The 19791-nt window shown below is 38.1% G+C and overlaps 1 protein-coding gene across 4 annotated transcripts; it reads left to right on the plus strand.

The window, feature by feature from the left end:
* Window positions 1-462: 462 nt before the first annotated feature.
* On the plus strand, window positions 463-19776 carry myom2a (myomesin 2a). 4 transcript variants are annotated; one of them, XM_056734523.1, is made up of 39 exons: window positions 463-579; window positions 1748-1859; window positions 2546-2638; window positions 3023-3158; window positions 3374-3528; window positions 4718-4810; window positions 6245-6333; window positions 6418-6459; window positions 7518-7682; window positions 7784-7945; window positions 8068-8209; window positions 8329-8522; window positions 8957-9013; window positions 10996-11123; window positions 11446-11629; window positions 11801-11818; window positions 12118-12292; window positions 12388-12509; window positions 13481-13498; window positions 13832-14019; window positions 14157-14283; window positions 14461-14639; window positions 14773-14887; window positions 15496-15655; window positions 15759-15865; window positions 15953-15997; window positions 16099-16235; window positions 16401-16545; window positions 16639-16698; window positions 16767-16834; window positions 16927-17040; window positions 17152-17239; window positions 17341-17379; window positions 17555-17660; window positions 17805-17968; window positions 18103-18139; window positions 18243-18265; window positions 18467-18522; window positions 18874-19776. In XM_056734523.1, the coding sequence occupies exons 2-39, from the start codon at window positions 1774-1776 to the stop codon at window positions 19375-19377; spliced, it is 4521 nt and encodes a 1506-aa protein (XP_056590501.1). In that variant the 5' UTR covers window positions 463-579; window positions 1748-1773; the 3' UTR covers window positions 19378-19776. The 4 variants fall into 4 exon arrangements, with proteins under 4 accessions (XP_056590501.1, XP_056590499.1, XP_056590500.1 ...); XM_056734521.1 differs by lacking the exon at window positions 463-579 and having other exon boundaries at window positions 620-1859; XM_056734522.1 differs by lacking the exons at window positions 463-579; window positions 13481-13498 and having other exon boundaries at window positions 620-1859.
* Window positions 19777-19791: the final 15 nt, after the last annotated feature.

Genomic DNA, 19791 nt, shown 5'->3' on the forward strand with positions numbered 1-19791 from the left:
CTAAGATGCGACTTCAGCATCATTATAGAATCACTTCAACTTGGTGAAAAAGTAAAAAACATTGACGATAAAGTATCAGGCATATTTTGAAACCCTGGGTATTAGAATGATTACATTTTAGGGTGTTCCACAGGTCTGTAGAAGGAAGAGCACCGCATGATGGAGTTTTAAACAGAAATAAATCCTCTGTTATTGTCTTCATAGCAGATATGCTTTTTTCTCATAGAAGTAAGTGAGATGTTTATCCCTGGTAACTTGCGTACAGCATCTCTCAAATCAATCTGTTTGATATTATGGTTTCCCGGTAATCTTCTGTTTTACCTTTCGGTCAAAATCAAAACAACTACAAAATAAACATTTTGCCTCTTCTAAATCACCCTTGTCTGGTTGTCGCTCGATCTGTAAAATGGGTCTGAAAATTGAGGTAAACGCTATATATAGTCTTAAGAGTATCCTTACATGGGGAGGCTGAGCAAGGCATTCCCTAAGTGAGCACATTATTTTTGTTCCATCAGCAAGAGCTTTGCGACTGCTCTCAGCGTGCTCTTGCAACTCTCAAAGCTCTTCTTTTCTCTTGGGGTAAGTACTAGTATATTTTTTTATTCTGTTTACAATCACAGTTTGGGAAACTTCTTCCCAATGAAATTGATTTCACTTTCATCTGAATATTTTCTTGAGAAATGTAAATAAATGTATGAATCTCAAGGGGAAGGCTGTCCACGCCCTGTGCTGATATTGACATGGCTTGTGACGGTTAAGGATATTTTTTTAAAGTTTGTGGTTACTTTAAAGTGCTGTTTTTCTTTAAGTGGTAGTTACCCATTTGCCGAATTGGTTGTGTTTCTGGTTAATATCCAGCTAAATGTAAAAACTTGCACAAATCCTTTAGTTTGTATTCACATGAGACTTAATCACAATAGGTCAAAGGTCAGCTATGAAGGTTTTTGCTAAGATCCTTTTGCATAATTTATCTGCCACTAGGACTTTTGTACCATTGAGATATGTGTGTGTCTGTGTCCATGAGTTATTCAGGGGTCAGCTTTGTACTTTCTCTCTGTAATGTGATGCATTTGAGCTCCTGGTGCTGCTGATGGATTGGAATGTGAAGAAGCAGTAATGGTGCTATTTCACTATGTTATGGATAAATGACAGTAAATGACAAGGACAAAAAAATCTAAGATTTACTGTATTTGTAACTGCATTTTCAAATCTCCATCTTGATTTATTTTGGTGGAAATTTTGGTCTTAATAGTGGACATTTTATAAGTGGCAAAGGTTTTATTTCATCAGTTTAATACATGTATAGATGGTTTCAACGGCAACTACATAAACAAACGTTTTGTGGCCCAAACTTTACTTCCGGTGCACCTCCGCAAAGAATTAATATCTGTTGAGTGGTTTTAATTGAATTAAATACAATTAATATACAATATAATATTAATATAAATTAAATATAGCATAAAGCATTATATCATAACCAAACACACACCGGAAGTTAACTTCAGGCCGGTTGAGAGCGTCCGATGAAACCGTCTGATTTGATGATGGTAGTTAACATGGTAAAGGCAGTTTGCTTATATATATTATTGCTTTTTCTATTTATGCGAATATTTTTACATGATTTTGAAGATTTTCTAACATTTCTAATGCAACTATTCTACATAGCATTCTTAAGTATACATTTTATCCAGCAAACTTTTAGAGGTGGTCAGATTAAATGCCCGTTGGGCCATGGTGTGGCCATTAGGTTTGCTTTTTCAGAGTGTTCCCGACATGCCTGCGAAGGGCGTAACACTTTATCGGCAGGAGCAAAAGCAACATCAAAGCTCCAAACGTGTTGTTCAGCACTCCTCAACCAGGTACGGGATATGATTGTCTAACTCCACCGACAGTTTGTTGTGAGCTTGACTCAGAGGCTTCAGCAAACCAGACGATTCATCCCTAAACACAACCATCTGCTTCAGCTTGTTCTGCTCTTTTCAGTCGCCAATGCGGGGTGATTGGAAACTAGATGATGGCCTATTTAAACCCTTTAGTAAGGGCACATAAAATGTCTTTAAAAAAGAAATGTAAGATTGCAGTTGTAAGAAGTCAGTATGTAGTTCTCCTACAGGGTGAACACTACTATCCATTGCCTTTCATTTAACCAGCATGAATAGACCTGCTTTAACCAAACCATGATTTACTGTAACCCAAAGGTTAGGATTCACTACATTGGATGGATCCATTTGTCCATGGAAAAAATTGGACGGATAAAGAATATCAATTTTTTGTCTTTCTTACACTCTTTGAATAGCTCATGATTTTGTGGTGCATACAAAAAACATCAATTCTTTGGTCATTTCAGCTAGTAGTTTTGTTGCCGTTGCTCAGCGAAACATACTGCATTTGTTTAACATCATTGGTTAACATTATAGCCCATTACATATATTTTGTTTGGCCATGATTAACACAGCAATACCACCTTAAGTATAGTATAAAACAAGAATTATAAAGGATGTCTACGTTGTATTAAATCCAGAAGTGCTGTTGTGATGTGTTGAAGGTGTTCCAGCTGTCAGTTGGTGATAAAGGAGCAGGTCCAGGCCTCTGAGGCTATGGCAGAACCAGCCTACACAGTGCCAACCTTCAGGGAGAGGTGAGGTTTCATGGGTTACCACATGCGTTACAGTTCTCTGGACTATTTTGAGACGGTGTAAGAGAAAACCTGAAACCCTTTTCCATATTTACAGATGACAAAAATGCCACTGTATTCTAGACCTGTGGTTTGGATATGGTTTTAATACTCATGATTTGCCACATGTTAAAACACAGAAACGCTTGACCCGGTTATCTCAAAATAACCGTTACCATGTTACTTTTATTTAGTGATGGATAATATTTTTTTGGTATTTGAACACCATAATTATATAAAATATTGCACAATGTATAAGGTAGATTGTTTTTTAAATTCTGAATGATTAAGTAAAAAAATATAAAAGTGCCCATTTAACCTTGTATGTGAATTTCGTGTGTTATTTAGGGCTCCTGAGGGCATGCAGGAGTATCAGAGGATGTCCGCTCACTTTGGAAGAGACCTGGTCCAAATCCAACAAGAGCTGCACAGAATGAAAGTGGTCACAAAACAGCAAGTGGAAAACATTGAGATTACTAGACAGGTGAAAATCAGCTTCTTGCTTAAATGTAAATGAGCCAGTACCAAATGAGGTGATATTTCAACAAAAGGATTGCATTTAAAAAAAATGTATGCCGAAAGTACACCGAAGATGATGTACGTGAGACTGCCCTTCAGATGTCAGGCTGCTTTGGTTTTTTCAAAGTTCACACTGAACATATAAAAGAAGAGGATTTGACTATGACTGTTCTTTAACAGGTTAGGGGAATGATGCAAGTCAGGAAGGATTTTCTTGCTGAGGTTCCCAGAGCACCAGACTTTCTAGTCAGTCTGAGACCTCACACTGTTTGGGAGAAGACCCCGGTGAAGTTGTTCTGCACTGTGTCCGGCCAGCCGGTCCCTATTGTCAAATGGTTTGGGTTTCAGTTTTATATCTCAAAATAGTATAAAGCAGAAGTTACAAAGCACTTTTGAGCAATTGATTCAAATAATTAAAATTGTGTCTTGAAGGGATAGTTCACCAAAACTGTTATAATTGTTTTACTCTCGTACCGGTTGAAAACCTATATATGACTTTTTTCTTCTGTGTAACACAATAGAAAATATTGTGAGAAATGTCTTTTTGGTTTTGTGTCAATACAATGGAAGTCAATTGCTGCATCTAAATTTGCTCACTTTCCATCCTAAACAGTATTGGAACTGTTGGAATTAGTGTGTCCCAAATCATACCCAGTGTTCCAGTCGGCATACTATTCGTACTAATAGTATTCAAAATTAAAATGTGTATGTCCCAAATTGTAGTATGTTGAAAATAGTATTCCAAAGATTCCCGGATGGTCTACTACTGTACTTCCGGTAGAAATTCGAGGTGCAGAATGATGCATATTGTAATGGCTGATATTACCCACAACTCACCGGGAGTAGGTGGAGCTCAGTGACTCTCCACTGCATTAATAAATTAAATAACTGATGTGTCACTAAATTAACAAATGCAAGTATACAGTAAACATAACATACAAAATAATGAATGAATAAATATGGAAAGAAGAGCTGTATTTTGATGTGTGTGACAGTGATTGGCCAAAATGTTGTCTAAGCATCAACGGCCACTTCTGCTTCCTGTTAGTGTGTCCCAGTGTGTGAAGTCTCTTTTGCCACGCAAAAGAGAGTTGTTTTGTAACCAAAATTCTTCAACTTATCTACTTTTGTATTGTGCAGAAGAAAGAAAGTAATGCAGGTCTGCAGTGAAATATAGGTGAACAAATGAAGAAATATTTTTCATTTTTGAGTGAACTATCCCATTAAAACAATACATTCACATTTGACACATTTGCCAGACGCTTTTATCCAAAGTGACTTCCATTCCATTGTACTATACCGTACATTTGTTTCTGACTATGTGCAATCCACTGGGATCAAAACCCATGACCTTGGCATTGCTAGTGCCATCCTCTAACCACTGAGCCACAGAAAAGCTACAAATGAAATAATTTGCAAATTTTTGGTGTATTCTTTTACAGTTATGTCCTGACACTTTCATTGAAGCCCTGGTTCTTTCAGTTAAATTGTGTAAAACTAAATGTTATTTCTCTGTGTTGGCAGGTATAAGAATAATGTTGCTATTGAGCCTTTGAGCACCCCTGGAAAGTACAAGATTGAGAACAAGTATGGAGTTCATAGTCTGATCATTAGCAGGTAAGACTGGACGATACATCCAGTGATAGGTATACATGTTATTATCATTGCTTAGAGCTTCATGGTTCCAAAATTTACTTAAAGGTCCAGTGTGTCATTTTTTTGAGGATCTATTGACAGAAATGCAATATATCATTCATAGCTATGTGTTCAGAGGTATATAAAGACATCACAATTCATAACAAACTTCTTTTACCCGTTACAATTAAACAATGAAGTGTTATGTTTTTATTATCTTAGAATGAGCTATTTCTATCTACATACACCAGCGGTCACCTTACATGGAGTTCACCTTGTAGTTTTTACAGTAGGCCTAAACGGACAAACGGCTCGATGCATATCATAAATACGTTCTCCTTAGATAAAGTGAAAACGTGACATCATTGTAGTCCTTCGTCAGCCACCGTAGTGCTTCGAAAGGGAGGGGTGGAGTTTGGATTAATGTCACAAATGAATTGCAGAACAGATGACTGCCCAGTCATCTATATGACATTCAGTGGACCTTTATTTTATCAAAACGAGCAGTTGCTTTTGTGTTCCACAGAAAGAAAGACATTCAGTTTGTAATGGCATGAGAGCTGAGCAAATCGCGATTACATGTCCCTCTGCATCCTTAACTAACTGGATCCAGTCTCAACCCTTTCATCTCTCCTATGGCCAGTGAAAGTGAATGAAGGACATATGGAAGCGACACTTTCCTATTTAGTACCGGTGAGGTTTGTCTTTAAGAAGTCTCAGCTGTTGGGGCTGTTCAGCTTAGCTATGCGTCATTTGATCCTTGAACGCCCCATGCCTTTAAGACTCACAGCCGCCACGGCGGCAGCACCATTCAAAGACGTCCATCACTTCAGTCACTATTTATTCAATCTAGACACTCATAATAAATGCTTCTTCTTTTGTGGAGCTTGAACTTTTACAAAGAAAATGAGTGGTCTAGTTGTGTTGAGATCTCTGCGGGTGTGTACAAACTCTCAAGCGTTGCGAAGGAAACCAGTGGCTCTAAAATAGTCCTTGCCGGCCGAAGGTCAGATTTCCTCGCTCTATTCTCACCCACTGCTCCAAGAACAGCCTGGCATGTCTAAGACCAGCCCAACACTGTCCTGTCATGTGAGATCATGTTTTTAATGCATACGTCCCTTTTCCGTTTAAGTGTTTCTTTAAAAGAGGTGTGAGGAACAGAAAGAGCAAGTGTTTCCACTCGGTTAACTAGCCATACACCCTCTGAGAACATTTGAGATGCTTTAATGGTGTTCTTTTATGTTCACGTCTTTCCTAAAAAAGACAAAAAAGAATATTGACTTACAATAAGAGCATAAAGTTATACATTAAAACATTTGAATTGGAAAAATTTGATGACAAATGAACATTTGAATGAGCACTTCCGACTTTTGTTGCATACTAAGCACAGAAACAATTGTGAAATTATTCTTGTAGATGTGGACTGAGTGATTCTGGAACGTACAGTGCTGTGGCTACCAATCCCCATGGAAAGGTCATCTCAAAGGCTACTGTCTGTGTCAGGAGTGAGTTTTATAATTCGGTTTTCTCATATCTGGTCACATTCCTTTTGTTGATAGTTTTGCAATGTTGGTTGTTTTTCTACGTAGGGGCACAAGGAGGAGGAGAGCTCGCCCATCTGCCAGGACTAGGTAAGATGGAGCTTCAGTGTTTGGCTGATGGCCAGATCTGAAGGACCTTTCTTGAGATCATATGCCATAAATACCCTGTTCCGTTCCAGTCTTGATAAGACATGGAAACAATGTTGTGTTTTTGTCCCTGGGTTTATTTGTTCTTGTAAACACGAGGGAGGGTACTAAACACCTTCTGGAGTTGCCAGTGACCAAAGACACAGTGGGGTCCGGCCCGAAAGACAGACCATTTTGAAATTGATACTCAAAATCTTTAACCTAATAATTGAGCAGACCTGGACAATTACTATGACTTGTCAATGATTTATATAATCTATTTATTCCTTCATAAACCTTGTGTTTTTCTGAATCAGAGTGACAGCATAGTTATGTACAGGTAAATTACCACAGCTTAAAAAACTAAAATGAGTTTATAAATGAGTCTAAAAATGAGTCACAAAAAAATGTTATGAAAAGATTAAATAACTCAAATTAATAAAATTTATGAAACCTGATAAGTAATGGTTACTCAAACCGTTTGAGGAAACCGATAGCCATTGAGTATGAGTTTATAATACTTATATTTATTAGTTTTAAAACTTAAAGGTCTGATTTCTCGTAGCTGTTGTTGATGTTCAAATCTCCAAAACACACACCCCTACCCCCATCTTTCGCCAGCTCTCGGCTCGAATAATGTCCATCCTGTGCACTGTGCACCATACTGCTGATTGGCTGCAAGGTTGTTTTTGTACTTGGCCCAAATTTGTCTAAATATGGGGGAAAATATTACATGACAACAATCTTTATTCCTTTGTATTTTTCCTTTGAATTGTATCATACTAAGATAATCTTTAACAAAAACAGCTTTGTTACTGGAAAGTTAAAGTTTTTTGAATACAGCGAAGATACTGTCACGCTACTAACTGTAAAGTTAGTAGTGTTGCTTATTTCTTAGTTGTGATTATTCTTAAGTCCAGTTATATAGCTGTGAGCTACCTCATATCCCAGAAATACTCTGTCCATAACAGCTTTATATGAAAATATTAAATACGTGATACATTTTGTTTTATTTCCTGTAGTCCCTCTGCTCAGTGGCTTTCATGCCAGTAAACTGGAAGTGACTCTGCTGGACAAGTTTAGAGTGACTTTTGGTACCGAGGGAGAATCTATTAGTCTGATGTGCACCATGGTTGTGGTGCCTGATCTGCCAAACCTGCCACCAGAGGCCATGTGGTACAGAGACGGTGAGATGACTGCAGTTCCCCTTTCTTTCTTTTCTACCACAAGTGACAGCTAATTTGTTTTTAAAGCGGAGCTCATTAACACAGTGTATTTGTATGTGTAGATACTTTGTTAACACCATCCAGGTGGGCCGAAATGTCTATTGGTGGTGGCGTCGCCAAGCTCACGTTTCCACACCTGAACAAGGACGATGAGGGCCTATACACCCTTCGCATTTGGACCAAGGAAGGAACCACTGAACACAGTGCTTACATGTTTGTTAAAGGTTTGTAAAATGGCTTTATTAAATTATTAAGTGATGAACGTATGAGCAGTTGTGAATGGTACACAGCTGTGAATTGCTTTAGACAAAATTAATGTTCATTTACCATGTTGTTGGTTTCACAGATGCCACGCCCACAGTGTCCGGTGCCCCTGGAGCCCCCATGGATGTCGTTGCCTCTGATGTCAATGCTGATTATGTCCTGATCTCCTGGAAAACTCCTAACACCACCCATGAGGCTCCGATCGTTGGCTACTTTGTGGACAGGTTAAATCCCTCTTAAACTTAAACACTATACACTTTTACGCCATTAAAAATAATATTTTAATTTATTAATCTCACATTGCATTGCGTTTTCTAACGCCTACTTTTTGTCACTTTGGTAGACGTAAGTCTGGAACTAAAGACTGGGTCCAGTGTAATGACTCCCCTGTGAAAATTTGCAAGCTGCCCGTCCATGGCCTGACTGAAGGTGCATCCTACCACTTCAGAGTGAGAGCTGTGAACAAAACTGGCATCAGTCTGGCCTCTAGGATGTCCTCTGGAGTGATCGCTGGAGAACTGGAGAGTGATGTGGAAGGTAGGGATGAACACTTTCCTGACAATTATTTTATCCACATTCAGGGTACCATGAATCCGTGACCCTGGCATCATGAGTGCCAAGTTTCAGTGGAGCTACAGGATCATTTATCAGATCCTTTGCTATACAGGACCAGTATAAACCACATCATTTAATAGAGCTGAACTAAAGCAATTGGTAATAGATCAGTAGTCAAAGGTTGTTTCCTGTAGGTCTAGACTCATCAGTCTTTACTTTAGGTAGGGTAAGTCTATATTATGCAGGGTTATGTTTAATTTCTCTAAGTGTTCACTTGTGTTTTTGTGGCCATTTTAATAAATATGGAAAAAATTGCAACTTTTGTACATAAATACATTTGTGTTGAGTCCAGTGTTTCATGTTTAATCCGATCTACCATGCTGATAGCAAAGTATTATCTTTATGTATTGAAACAGTGGTTAAAATCGAAGGGAAATATGACATTGTGATTCGACAGGAGGATCTACAAGGAGGTACATTCCATAATTAATATTAATCTCTCTCAATCCTTTAAATCCCTTTGCACGTTTTGGTTAAGTTTTTACGTAACAATATATATATTTTTAATTAATTCAGTACATATTTCAAACTATGTATTCTAAAAACAAATTTGCCCCACATTTTTATGGGACAGATAAATATTATACCATCTATATAAGTTGATATATATTGTAAAAAAAAATACGACTTGTTTTTCAAAAAAGTTAGAGTTTATTTAGAAGAATAATCTGTATATTTTCTATCACATTGTAAAAATCAACTAGTAGGATTTAATTACTTTTTGTGTTTATTTGCTCAAGATTTGCACACAGTTTCTTAATTTAATTTGACTTAACTAAACTGACTTTAGCCAACTAGCACTGAAATCATGATCCCAGCCCGAATCGCTGTCCAAAGACATGCCTCCTCCAAAACACATGAATGCGCATGAAGCTCTTGGATCAATTCCACTAAAATCATGTCTCATGTTACTACGATAGCGAAACCTGCTAACTTTAACAACAGCTTTACAACGTGATCAGATGCAGTATAGTTCCCGTTAGACACTCCGTAACAATGTCGTTGAGCTAATCCATAAAGGCCAACAAACTATTAACATAATCAAAACCCATCAAAATAAAATCATTACATGTACCTACCTATCCAGAAGTTACCATGGCATTATCTTTGAAACCCTTGACTCCCGTAAATGCTCCCAGCGTGCTCCCAGCAACACCGAATATAATCATACCCGTCAACACTCCTGATTTGGCCAGGATTTTCCTGTTTTTCACACCCATCTCCTGTGAAACCTCCGGAACACAATCGCGAGCTGACCGAATGGGAGACCACTGAAAAGAAGCTTTGAACTGACCAATGGTACCAGAAAATGTTCTTGAGTGGATTCTGATTTCACCTCTTTGCTGATTAGACGTTTCTTTATTTTTGATCATCCTTTGCGAGTGCTACTTGCAAACTTGCACAGGTTTAACAAGGGAAAAGTTAGGTTCAAGCTATTTACATGCCATTCTCCCGCTGTGTCTGCACAGCATGTGTGAACGGGCTGATGTCATAGTGTCTGCGTGAACAGGGTGCGCAATGGGATGCAAAATATGTTGACTGTAAATGTACACACAACCTATCATTGTGTTCGGGCCGAATGTACTGAATTTGCAAATGCTTTTTTGTTCCAACACCTTTCACAGACGATATACATTATATTTAAAAAATATCATTGGACCACTTTACTTATTGATTGATTTCAGGATGTAAAGAGATTTCCAACCAGCACGACAAAACATTTTTCTGGACAGGGTCACCTATTATGCCTTCAAAGTTCATGAACAAAAAAGTAAATCCTACTAATTTTTTTTTATATTGTACTTCAAAAGCATAGTTATTTTTTCATTTAGATTTGTTTCCACAGATTATGTGAACGGGCTAACCAGCTCACAATTTTAGTTGTGTTGATCTTTTTCCATCAAAAGTAGTCATAGTGGCCACCTTTAACCTTTGAGTGAATCTAAAGTGTGTTCTTCAAAGTGAATTTAACCAGTGAAAATAGTGATGTAACTCATTACATTAATGTAATCCACATAAAATACATTTGTATAATTAAATTAAACTGCATTGTTCTGAAGTGTTGTCCGTCATTTAAAATATCATTGCCAGGTTGAGACAAAGTGAATTTTTGGCCAAAAGTCTTTTTTTCTCAACTCTGAATATTTTATGTTTTTGGTAATTTGACAAAAATAAATCATTTTTGGGGTTATTTTCCTTTTATTAAGACAGTCCCAACAGTATCAGTGCTTTCTAATACTGCCTGATTTACATTTCAAAATAAGCATTGATAACAAATCATTTTGTGCCAAAATTTATGTTGTCTCAGCACATTACAACTTCGTTACTAACTCACCTCAAATAAGTATATTTGATGGTTAAATGTACAATAAATGTTTGATTTATTCCTGTTTAGTGTATGTTACAATACCAGAACAACCCACCAATGTGCATGCTACAGAAATAAACAAAACATACATTGTTCTGAGTTGGACCCCACCGAGCCCTCGTGGACGGGCACCAGTGTGGTACCTCATTGAGAAGGTGTGTGTACACTTTTCTTTCATATAATCCTTCATCTCTATGTCTGGTAAATTACATTACATCTATAAATAGCTTTAATCAAAAGTCAAATCTTAAAATGTTACTATCAAACATAGCTTAACACAGGTACGAAAAAGTGCTTATCTTCCGTTAGTCAAGAAGAAACTTCCTGTAATAGTATTGTGTTAAGAAATTGTCATTAAAATGCATTAAAATGTAAAACTAACCCTTAACCCGCCACCCATTGGTTTATGAGGCTAACTATAAATCAATAAAAATACTACCTCTTCATAATGGCCGTCTTTGGCTCTCCACGGCTTAGTATGTAGGTGACAGTCACCTCTGGCAGAGAGTCAACACCGCCGTCCAGCTACGCTCTCCTCGGTACCCTGTTTTCGATATGGAGGATGGGAAATCTTACCGTTTCCGCGTAATCACTGTCAACAAGTATGGCTCAAGTGAGCCGTCAGAACCCACAGATCCCATCCAAAAGGTGGACCCTCATGGTAAGCCGGCTCTAACTGTCCATGTGTAACTCTTGGGTCCTGGTGTTGGGGTTGTCTAACTCTCAGATGCCAAAATATGTAAACTCAACTGCAACAGTGTCCATGAAGTCATCAAGATGATCTTCAAATATTTTTTGTATAACTACTTTACTCTCATGATGTATTTCGCAGGTATTGTTACAAACATTGGTAAGTATGTATTACTGTACCACACTTTACCACGGACTGATTTTGGCTTTTTGGGTCACATCTCACTAAAATGACTCAAACATCAAATGATCTTGAGTGTTGTCCCTCTCCACAAGATCTTCCATTCTGTTGCTGTTTGACACCTTGAGATTAACATTTAAAGCACACATTTGTTATCTTGTAGTTTCACTATCTAAAGGCAATCCACCGTAGCATCTTCACTTCCAGCTGGACTGTCTACGAATGACCTTTGTGACAATATCGGAAGTGTTTTGACATTGTGTTTTTGGTTTATGCAGGTGTCCCATCTGCCCCAGGACAGGTGATCGCTTCCAGAAACACTAAAACCTCTGCTTTCGTGAAGTGGGAGGCTCCCAAACACCCCAACAACCTCATGGGTTACTATGTGGACGCCTCCGTGGTCGGCTCCAAGACCTGGTTCCCTTGTAACCACAGGCCTTACAAACACACCAGGTAAAACAGGAATATTCTGTTGAATACGGGGTGTTATTATAACAGATAATGATGAATATTAACTTTAAGCTTGTCTATCTGCATTTATTTGTTAGGTTTGTGGTCCACGGTTTGGTCCCAGGTGATACCTACGTTTTTCGTGTGCAAGCTGTGAATGCTTATGGACTGAGCGAAGAGTCGCAGGAATCTGAACCACTCTTCATCGATGCTGCACTCAGTATGTCCCTTAAACTAGATTCTATAACTAACAATAGTACGTCTTTATCAAAGTAGTTGTAAAAGCCGGTTATGACAACCGAAACAAAGTAACTAAATAATGTCTTTGAATACAGTAGTTACAAAGATGTCCAGAGGGCATAGTATGCAATATTGTCCATTAAAGGGATACTCCACCCAAAAATTGCAAATTCTGTCATTACTCACCCTCAAGGTGTTTCAAACCTGCATAACACAAATAGAAAGTTGAACACAAGGAAAGATATTTAAGAAAATAGAAACTGACATTTCTGAGGTATCACTCATTACCATAGTGGTGGACTCAATGGTGCCAAAGAAAGGTCAGTTGCTAACATCTTTTCCAAATATCTTTCTTTCTTTTTTTTTAAAGAAAAAAGAAATGTATACAGGTTTGGAGCTGTATACAACTTGGCTTTATCTTGGCTTTAAGGAAAACTACATTGTATCAGATAATATTGGTTATACGTTATAACTTGAACATTATTTTAAGAAAAGGCAGAGACATCAATTGGACATAACTTTTTGTCACTACTGTATGAGAAATTACTTTTGTTGATGAGGGTAATTTCAGTATGACAACCTGTTGGCCGCTGGTATTAGATGTTATACTGACACCTGCTGGTGTGGATGCAACATCATGACAAAGCAAAGAATCATGAGAGCATAATACAAATACTAACGAAAAGCAGCAAATAAAAGCTGATAAAGATGAGATGTCCTCCAATACTTTTAAAAAAGGATCTCAGGGTGATACCACACGAAGCTGCTTGATCAAAATGTACATTTTTACTCACTCCAGGCTTAAAATTAACACACATTAGATTTATGTTGGATTTTTCAATCCCTATAGTAACATTTGTATTTTTCGATATCTTAAAGTGTGTTTATCGTATTGTGTCATTTTAAACAAAATGCTGCTAATTTGTTATAATATAATGTTATTTTATACAGAGAGGCCAGTGGAGTACGGTATGTATGTGACATATTTACATATGTGAAGTGGCATAACACCTCCTATCCTCATATCTGCACACCATCCCAATGATTTCAGTTTAATTGACAGTGACCCACTTCAATAAAAGCCTCATGTGTTATAGAGACACCTGTGTACTAACTTGACATGACCACCTGTTCATTTCACAGTGTCTAAACAAAAGAGTATGACAACCAATGATTAAATTACCCACTTGCTCATTATTTTATCCCCAACGACTGATTCACAGTCACTATGTTTCCACAGCACTGGCGTTGTGTATTGCATGAACTTCACTAAATCTTTCTTCCTCTATGCTACATAATCAGCCACCCCCTCCGCTCCATACGGCATTTGTCTTCTGAGCTGTGACGGATCCTCTATGACTCTGGCCTGGAAACGCCCCAAACACACGGGAGGCACCAAGATCACATCTTATTACCTGGACAAGCGCGAAGCAGGATTAATAAACTGGAAGGAGGTCAGCCCCAGCCCAGCCGTCCACAGGATCTTTACGGTACCTTCCGCCTCTGTTTAAAACCATACATTATTGAACATATATGTTTTTGTTGGCTTACTAAAAAAACGAATTACAGACTAAATTAAATAACACTTGTTGTCTCATATTGGTCTCTATGGCACATCTGGATCCAGGTGGAAAATCTGACTGGTGGAGTTTTCTATGAGTTTAAGGTTCAGGCTGCTAACTTGGCTGGAGTTGGCTTGCCGTCTGATCCCAGCAAAGCTTTTGCCTGCGAGGCCTGGACAATGCCTGAACCCGGTCAGTATCTGTTTTGATCTACACTGCTCTCGAGCCAGAACAGGTGTAACAAAAAATGATATGCACATTTTCCCCTTTTCCAAACAAAACATTTCACAAACAATATGTTTCTGAGATATCAAACACAGCACTTTTGTTTTTAAACATAATACAAATCTTCATGACCTCTGTGACCAGGTCCAGCGTATGACATCAGTTTCTGGGAGGTGCGTGATACCTCTCTCCTGGTACAGTGGAAGGCACCCGTGTACGCTGGAGAGAGTACTGTCACTGGATACTTTGTGGACATGGCTAAGAACGGCTCATCGGATTTTGTCACTGTTAACGCTGAGCCTGTTGGCCATTGTTACCTGAGGGTATGAAAAGCCACTTCTTCTGTGTTCTGCATTTAAAAATTGTTACAAAACAGTTTTTTTATTTACTCCAAAGGCCTCACCAATAATCACAATGTGGCATAAAACTAACGAAACGAATGTTTGTCCTTTGTAGGTAACTGAACTGGAGGCTGGGCAATCATATGTGTTTAAACTGCGAGCTGTGAATGCTAAAGGTGTCGGTAAAGTCTCCGATTTGTCTGATCCTGTATGTGCAAAAGCACTGCCAGGTAACTACCGTGAAACACAGCAATCTTACCAGAACAACTGTTATTTTTAGTCTAATCTTATGAATTCATATTCAGTTGTATGATGAGATAAATGAACAGTACGACTGTTAGAAAGAAGCAACAATGGAGTCCCAGCCTTAACCTTACCCAAGATTGCGAAGTTAAATGATTTAAAGTTGAATAAATAACCAAATTAACTTTGAGTCAACATTAAATCAATAATCTTTGCTATCTGGGACTGGCACAAAGTAGATTATACTTAAACGTACAAGGTACATCATACTTAAACGTAGATTGCTTTATATATTTTTTGTTCTGTTAAACACAAAAGAAGATATTTTAAAGAATGTAGCAAACAGTTCTGGGGCACTTTTGACAACCATTGTATTTTTTCCTACTGTGGTTGTCAATGGTGGTCAAGAACTGTTTGGTTTTAAGCATTCATCCAAATAAACAAAGAAATTCATACAGATTTGGAACAACTAGAGAGGGAGTAATTCATGACAGAATTTTCATTTTCTTTAACATGCAACACATTAGTATTTTGTCTAAGCAACGTGTAATACACTACAATTGAATGTCACTTTTTTCTGTGTGTTTATCTTAAGGTACTAAGGAAATTGTGTGTGGCGTGGATGAAGAAACTGGAGACATTTTCCTCAAATTTGAAGCTTGTGAGGTTTCTGAGACCTCCAAGTTCACTTGGTCGAAGTCCTACAAGGAAGTCACTGAATCAAACAGAGTCACCATCACATCTTCTGGAAGACAGTATGTTGGCCTAGACATTGTGGATTTGGTCATTCATTCCTACATACATTCTGTATCTATAGCTACCTTCATTCTGAAATAATGTGTGATGTGTTCGTTCCAGATCAAGGATGACATTTGTAAACGCTGAGAAGGAAGATCTGGGCACCTACTCTGTGGCAGTGACTGATACCGAAGGAGTTTCATCCAGTTACACCATAAATGAAGAAGGTCACTGATCCGGGTGTTAATATCTCAGTTATTTTTTGAAAACATAAATGTAATCCATAAATGTAATCCAAATGTAATGTTTTACAGAACTCAAAAAAGTGCTTGAGTTGAGCTACAACATCAGACACCCCAGTGAGTCGCCTGTTGCATCTTGATGCTTTTGGTTATAGTTTCAAAGGAATCTAGATGAATATACATACTGTATGACCTGTTGTCTTGTGTTTGTTTATCAGTCGTTCCATTGAAGACGGAGCTGAATTATGAGATTCTGGAGAAGGGTCATGTGCGTTTTTGGGTGCAGGCATTGAAGCTGTCGACCTCTGCAAACCACAGGTTCATCGTCAACGATAAAGCCATTTCGAGCACTGAGGTACAGCCCCAACACCCCTACAAGAAATATAAGAATGTTTCTCCTAGATATTGAGGCAAAATGATGCATGTATTCTCATAGATTAATGTAATATTTTGTATTGACACAATTAAAGATTGAAGAAACAAATAGACTGCATAATCAATATTTAATACTTGTGTTTAGGGATTCAAAATCAGCCATGATGTTAACACTGGAATCATCCAGATGACCATTGAACACTTCACCAAGGCCAATGAAGGCACATACACCATTCAGATCCACGATGGCAAAGCCAAGAGTCAAAGCTCACTGGTTCTGGTGGGAGATGGTAAGTGTCCAACTGTCTTTATCTGGTGCTGTTGTGGGATTTTAGAATACAAACCTTGGTGACCAAATGCTGTTTATGTTTTTCAAATGTTAGCATTCAAAGTTGCTCTGAAGGAAGCTGAGTTCCAGAGAAAAGAACACATCAGAAAACAAGGTTTGTGATGATCCAAGTAATGATTTGTCTATGTTTGCAACGCTGTTACATTATACTTTGGTTTTTAGGTCCTCACTTCTCCGAGTACCTGACTTTCCATGTGACGGATGACTGCACGGTTATGCTTGTCGGCAAGGTAAACACGACCCTGACATACAGTAGAGATTCGAGTGATACATGTGTTTGAGGTTGATATCAATACTTTATTTCCACATGCTTGCCCTTTAGCTGGCCAATGTGAAGAAAGAGACAACATTCGCCTGGTTTAAAGATGATGAAGAAATTACACTTGATGTTCCACCCAACCCAATGTCTGGATCTTGTGCCCTTCCTATCCCTATGGTATGATAACCGGATAACTGTTTATACAAAGCATTCACAGAAAGGAATGTTTTGGTAGATCATTTACAGGCTTCATACATCTTAAATAAATTGTTTTTGTATATTGAACAGTTCTCAAGAAAAGATCAAGGAATTTACAAAGCTGTACTGGGTGATGATCGTGGAAAAGATACTTCTGTATATGATATTTCTGGCAAAGGTACTCTCCTCATAAGATATACTCATTTAGTGCCCTCTTGCAGAAATCAAATGCTCATGGTGGATTATGAAAATTATATAATGTTTTTTTGTTGTTGGCAGTGTTTGAAGACATCATCAATGCCGTTGCTAGTATTGCTGGTATGGTAACACACTTCAGAGTTTATAATATTTTTATGTTCTTTTGCAAACAATATCACATCATTGAACAGAATTCTTAGATTTATCCTCTTTTGTCAGATATATCTACTGTATAAATCCCCAATAGTGTAATATGTATGCAACATTGGGATGCATTTGAAATGTTTTCATGCAGGTTCCTCTGCATCTGAATTGGTTCTTCAGTGCACACCAGAGGGTATCAGACTGCAATGCTACATGAAGTACTACACAGAGGAGATGAAAACCAGCTGGTTTCATAAGTACATTAAGAACATTTCACACAAGAATATTTATGATTTAAAACTTTCAAATCAAATCACAGCCTATTTATGATAAGATAAGCTTTAAAGGAAGTAAAACACATATCAGCATTTATGGTCAATGTGAGTGTTGCTTTTATATAGAGAGAGTAAGATCTCCTCCTCAGAGAAGATGAGAATTGGAGGTACATCTGAAATGGCCTGGATGCAGATCTGTGAGCCCACAGATAAGGAAAAGGGTCATTACACCATTGAGGTCCATGATGGCAAAACATCACACTCTCGCACCTTTGACCTTTCTGGACAAGGCAAGTGCAGATTTAACTACTGAATTAGACTATTATTTTTGCATTGGAGCATTAGAAAGGAAAATATATGGCTTCTGTTAATGTGCTCTGTTTCTGTCATGTTTGACCTTTTTTCATTTCTTCTCTTTTAACAGCATACACTGATGCTTATGCAGAGTTCCAAAGACTCAAGTAAGATATTCTCATTTTCTTATAACAAGTTTCTTGTTAATGCAGTCCGATATTTGTTTTTCGATTCAAAAGCAGTCAACTAATTATGTCTCTCTAATAACAGGGCTGCTGCCTTTGCCGAGAAGAGTGAGTATTAAAGAGAATCATTCAAAATAAACATGAATGAGAGTCTAATTCAGTTTCCATGGTTACTTCACCTGAGGCAGTCTGCAGAAATATCTCATTCAGTCTGCTTTAATTCATGTTCAGATGCCAGAATTAGTTCAAAGTTATTTTTTGAGAAAGTCATCAAATGTGTGCCCAAATGTGAACTATTTTACCCCATAGATCGTGGCAGGGTGGTAGGTGGTCTCCCAGATGTTGTCACTATTATGGAGAAGAAGGTAAGATGGGTTTTTCCTGGGTTCATTTAATACTAGAGGTGTCACAATGCAATGGTATTGACAAAAAACGTGATATTAAAAACTATCATTACTGATCTCATAGTTCACAAGGTTAAAAACTATCCCTCTAATAATACACTCGAATTGTAAGTATGATTTGTTGGCCAAAAAAACAGAAGACAATAAACAAAAAGATGAATTTGACAGAAAATGCAAACTGATATTGTGATAAAATCGTTGTTTTGAATACCCTTAGCCACAATAACCACAAAGTGATATTGTGACAGCCCTATTTGATACATTTGTATGTTTGGGCACATACTGAACACTTATGACCTGTCACCTCTGCAGACCCTAAGTCTTACTTGTACAGTGTGGGGTGACCCCAGTCCAGAGGTCACCTGGTTTAAGAATGAGCAAGAAGTTTTGTCCGAGGACCGCTACAAGATCACCTTTGAGAGCGGCAAATTCGCCAGCCTCACCATCAACACCGTGACCGTGGATGACTCTGGAAAATTCAGCATCAACGTAAGGAACAAATACGGAGGTGAATTCGTTGAGATCACAGTCAGTGTCTACAAACAAGGCGATGATATTCCTGAGCCTAAACTGGGACAGATGTCCAGATCCGCTCCACAGGCAGCAAAGACCCCGACTCCTCAAACTCCTACGCCCTCCATTAAGTCCCCAACCCCTACTCCACCTCCCTCTGTGAAGTCCCCAACTCCATCTCCAGCTCCCTCTGTGAAGTCCCCAACTCCATCTCCAGCTCCCAAATCTCCAACCCCACCGAGATCCATGAGATCCCCCACTCCACCAAGATCTGTGAGATCTCCCACTCCTACTAAGAAATAAACTGGCTAATTGCATCTACAAACTTGTGAGGCATTGGTAGAGTTGATGTATAGTGTTTAAAAACAATACAACTTTTAGTTTGCTGCTTTTTTGCTGCACTGCAAGTCAGTATGAGTCACCAGTACAGTAAAGAGTTTATAGATACTTGTCATAAACAGAAGATTAATTTAAGTAAAGATCAACTTTAAACTCAAGACTACGCCTCCAATGTACCAGTTCATCTCTAAAAATGAGGAAATCAATTGGAAGTTTGTGTTATACGTGTTGCTTTCTCATCAAAAAGATGAGAGATGTGTTGTTGGGTCAGTCAGAATGATCGAAAAAGGCCATCACTGTCTAACCTGTCATTGTTCTGTACCCCCAAATAAAAAAGCAGTCTCCTCTGCGGAGTGAATCTTACGTAGCTGTGAGTTT

The sequence above is a fragment of the Triplophysa dalaica genome, chromosome 21 (assembly GCF_015846415.1).
Source record: "Triplophysa dalaica isolate WHDGS20190420 chromosome 21, ASM1584641v1, whole genome shotgun sequence".
Lineage (NCBI taxonomy): Eukaryota > Metazoa > Chordata > Actinopteri > Cypriniformes > Nemacheilidae > Triplophysa > Triplophysa dalaica.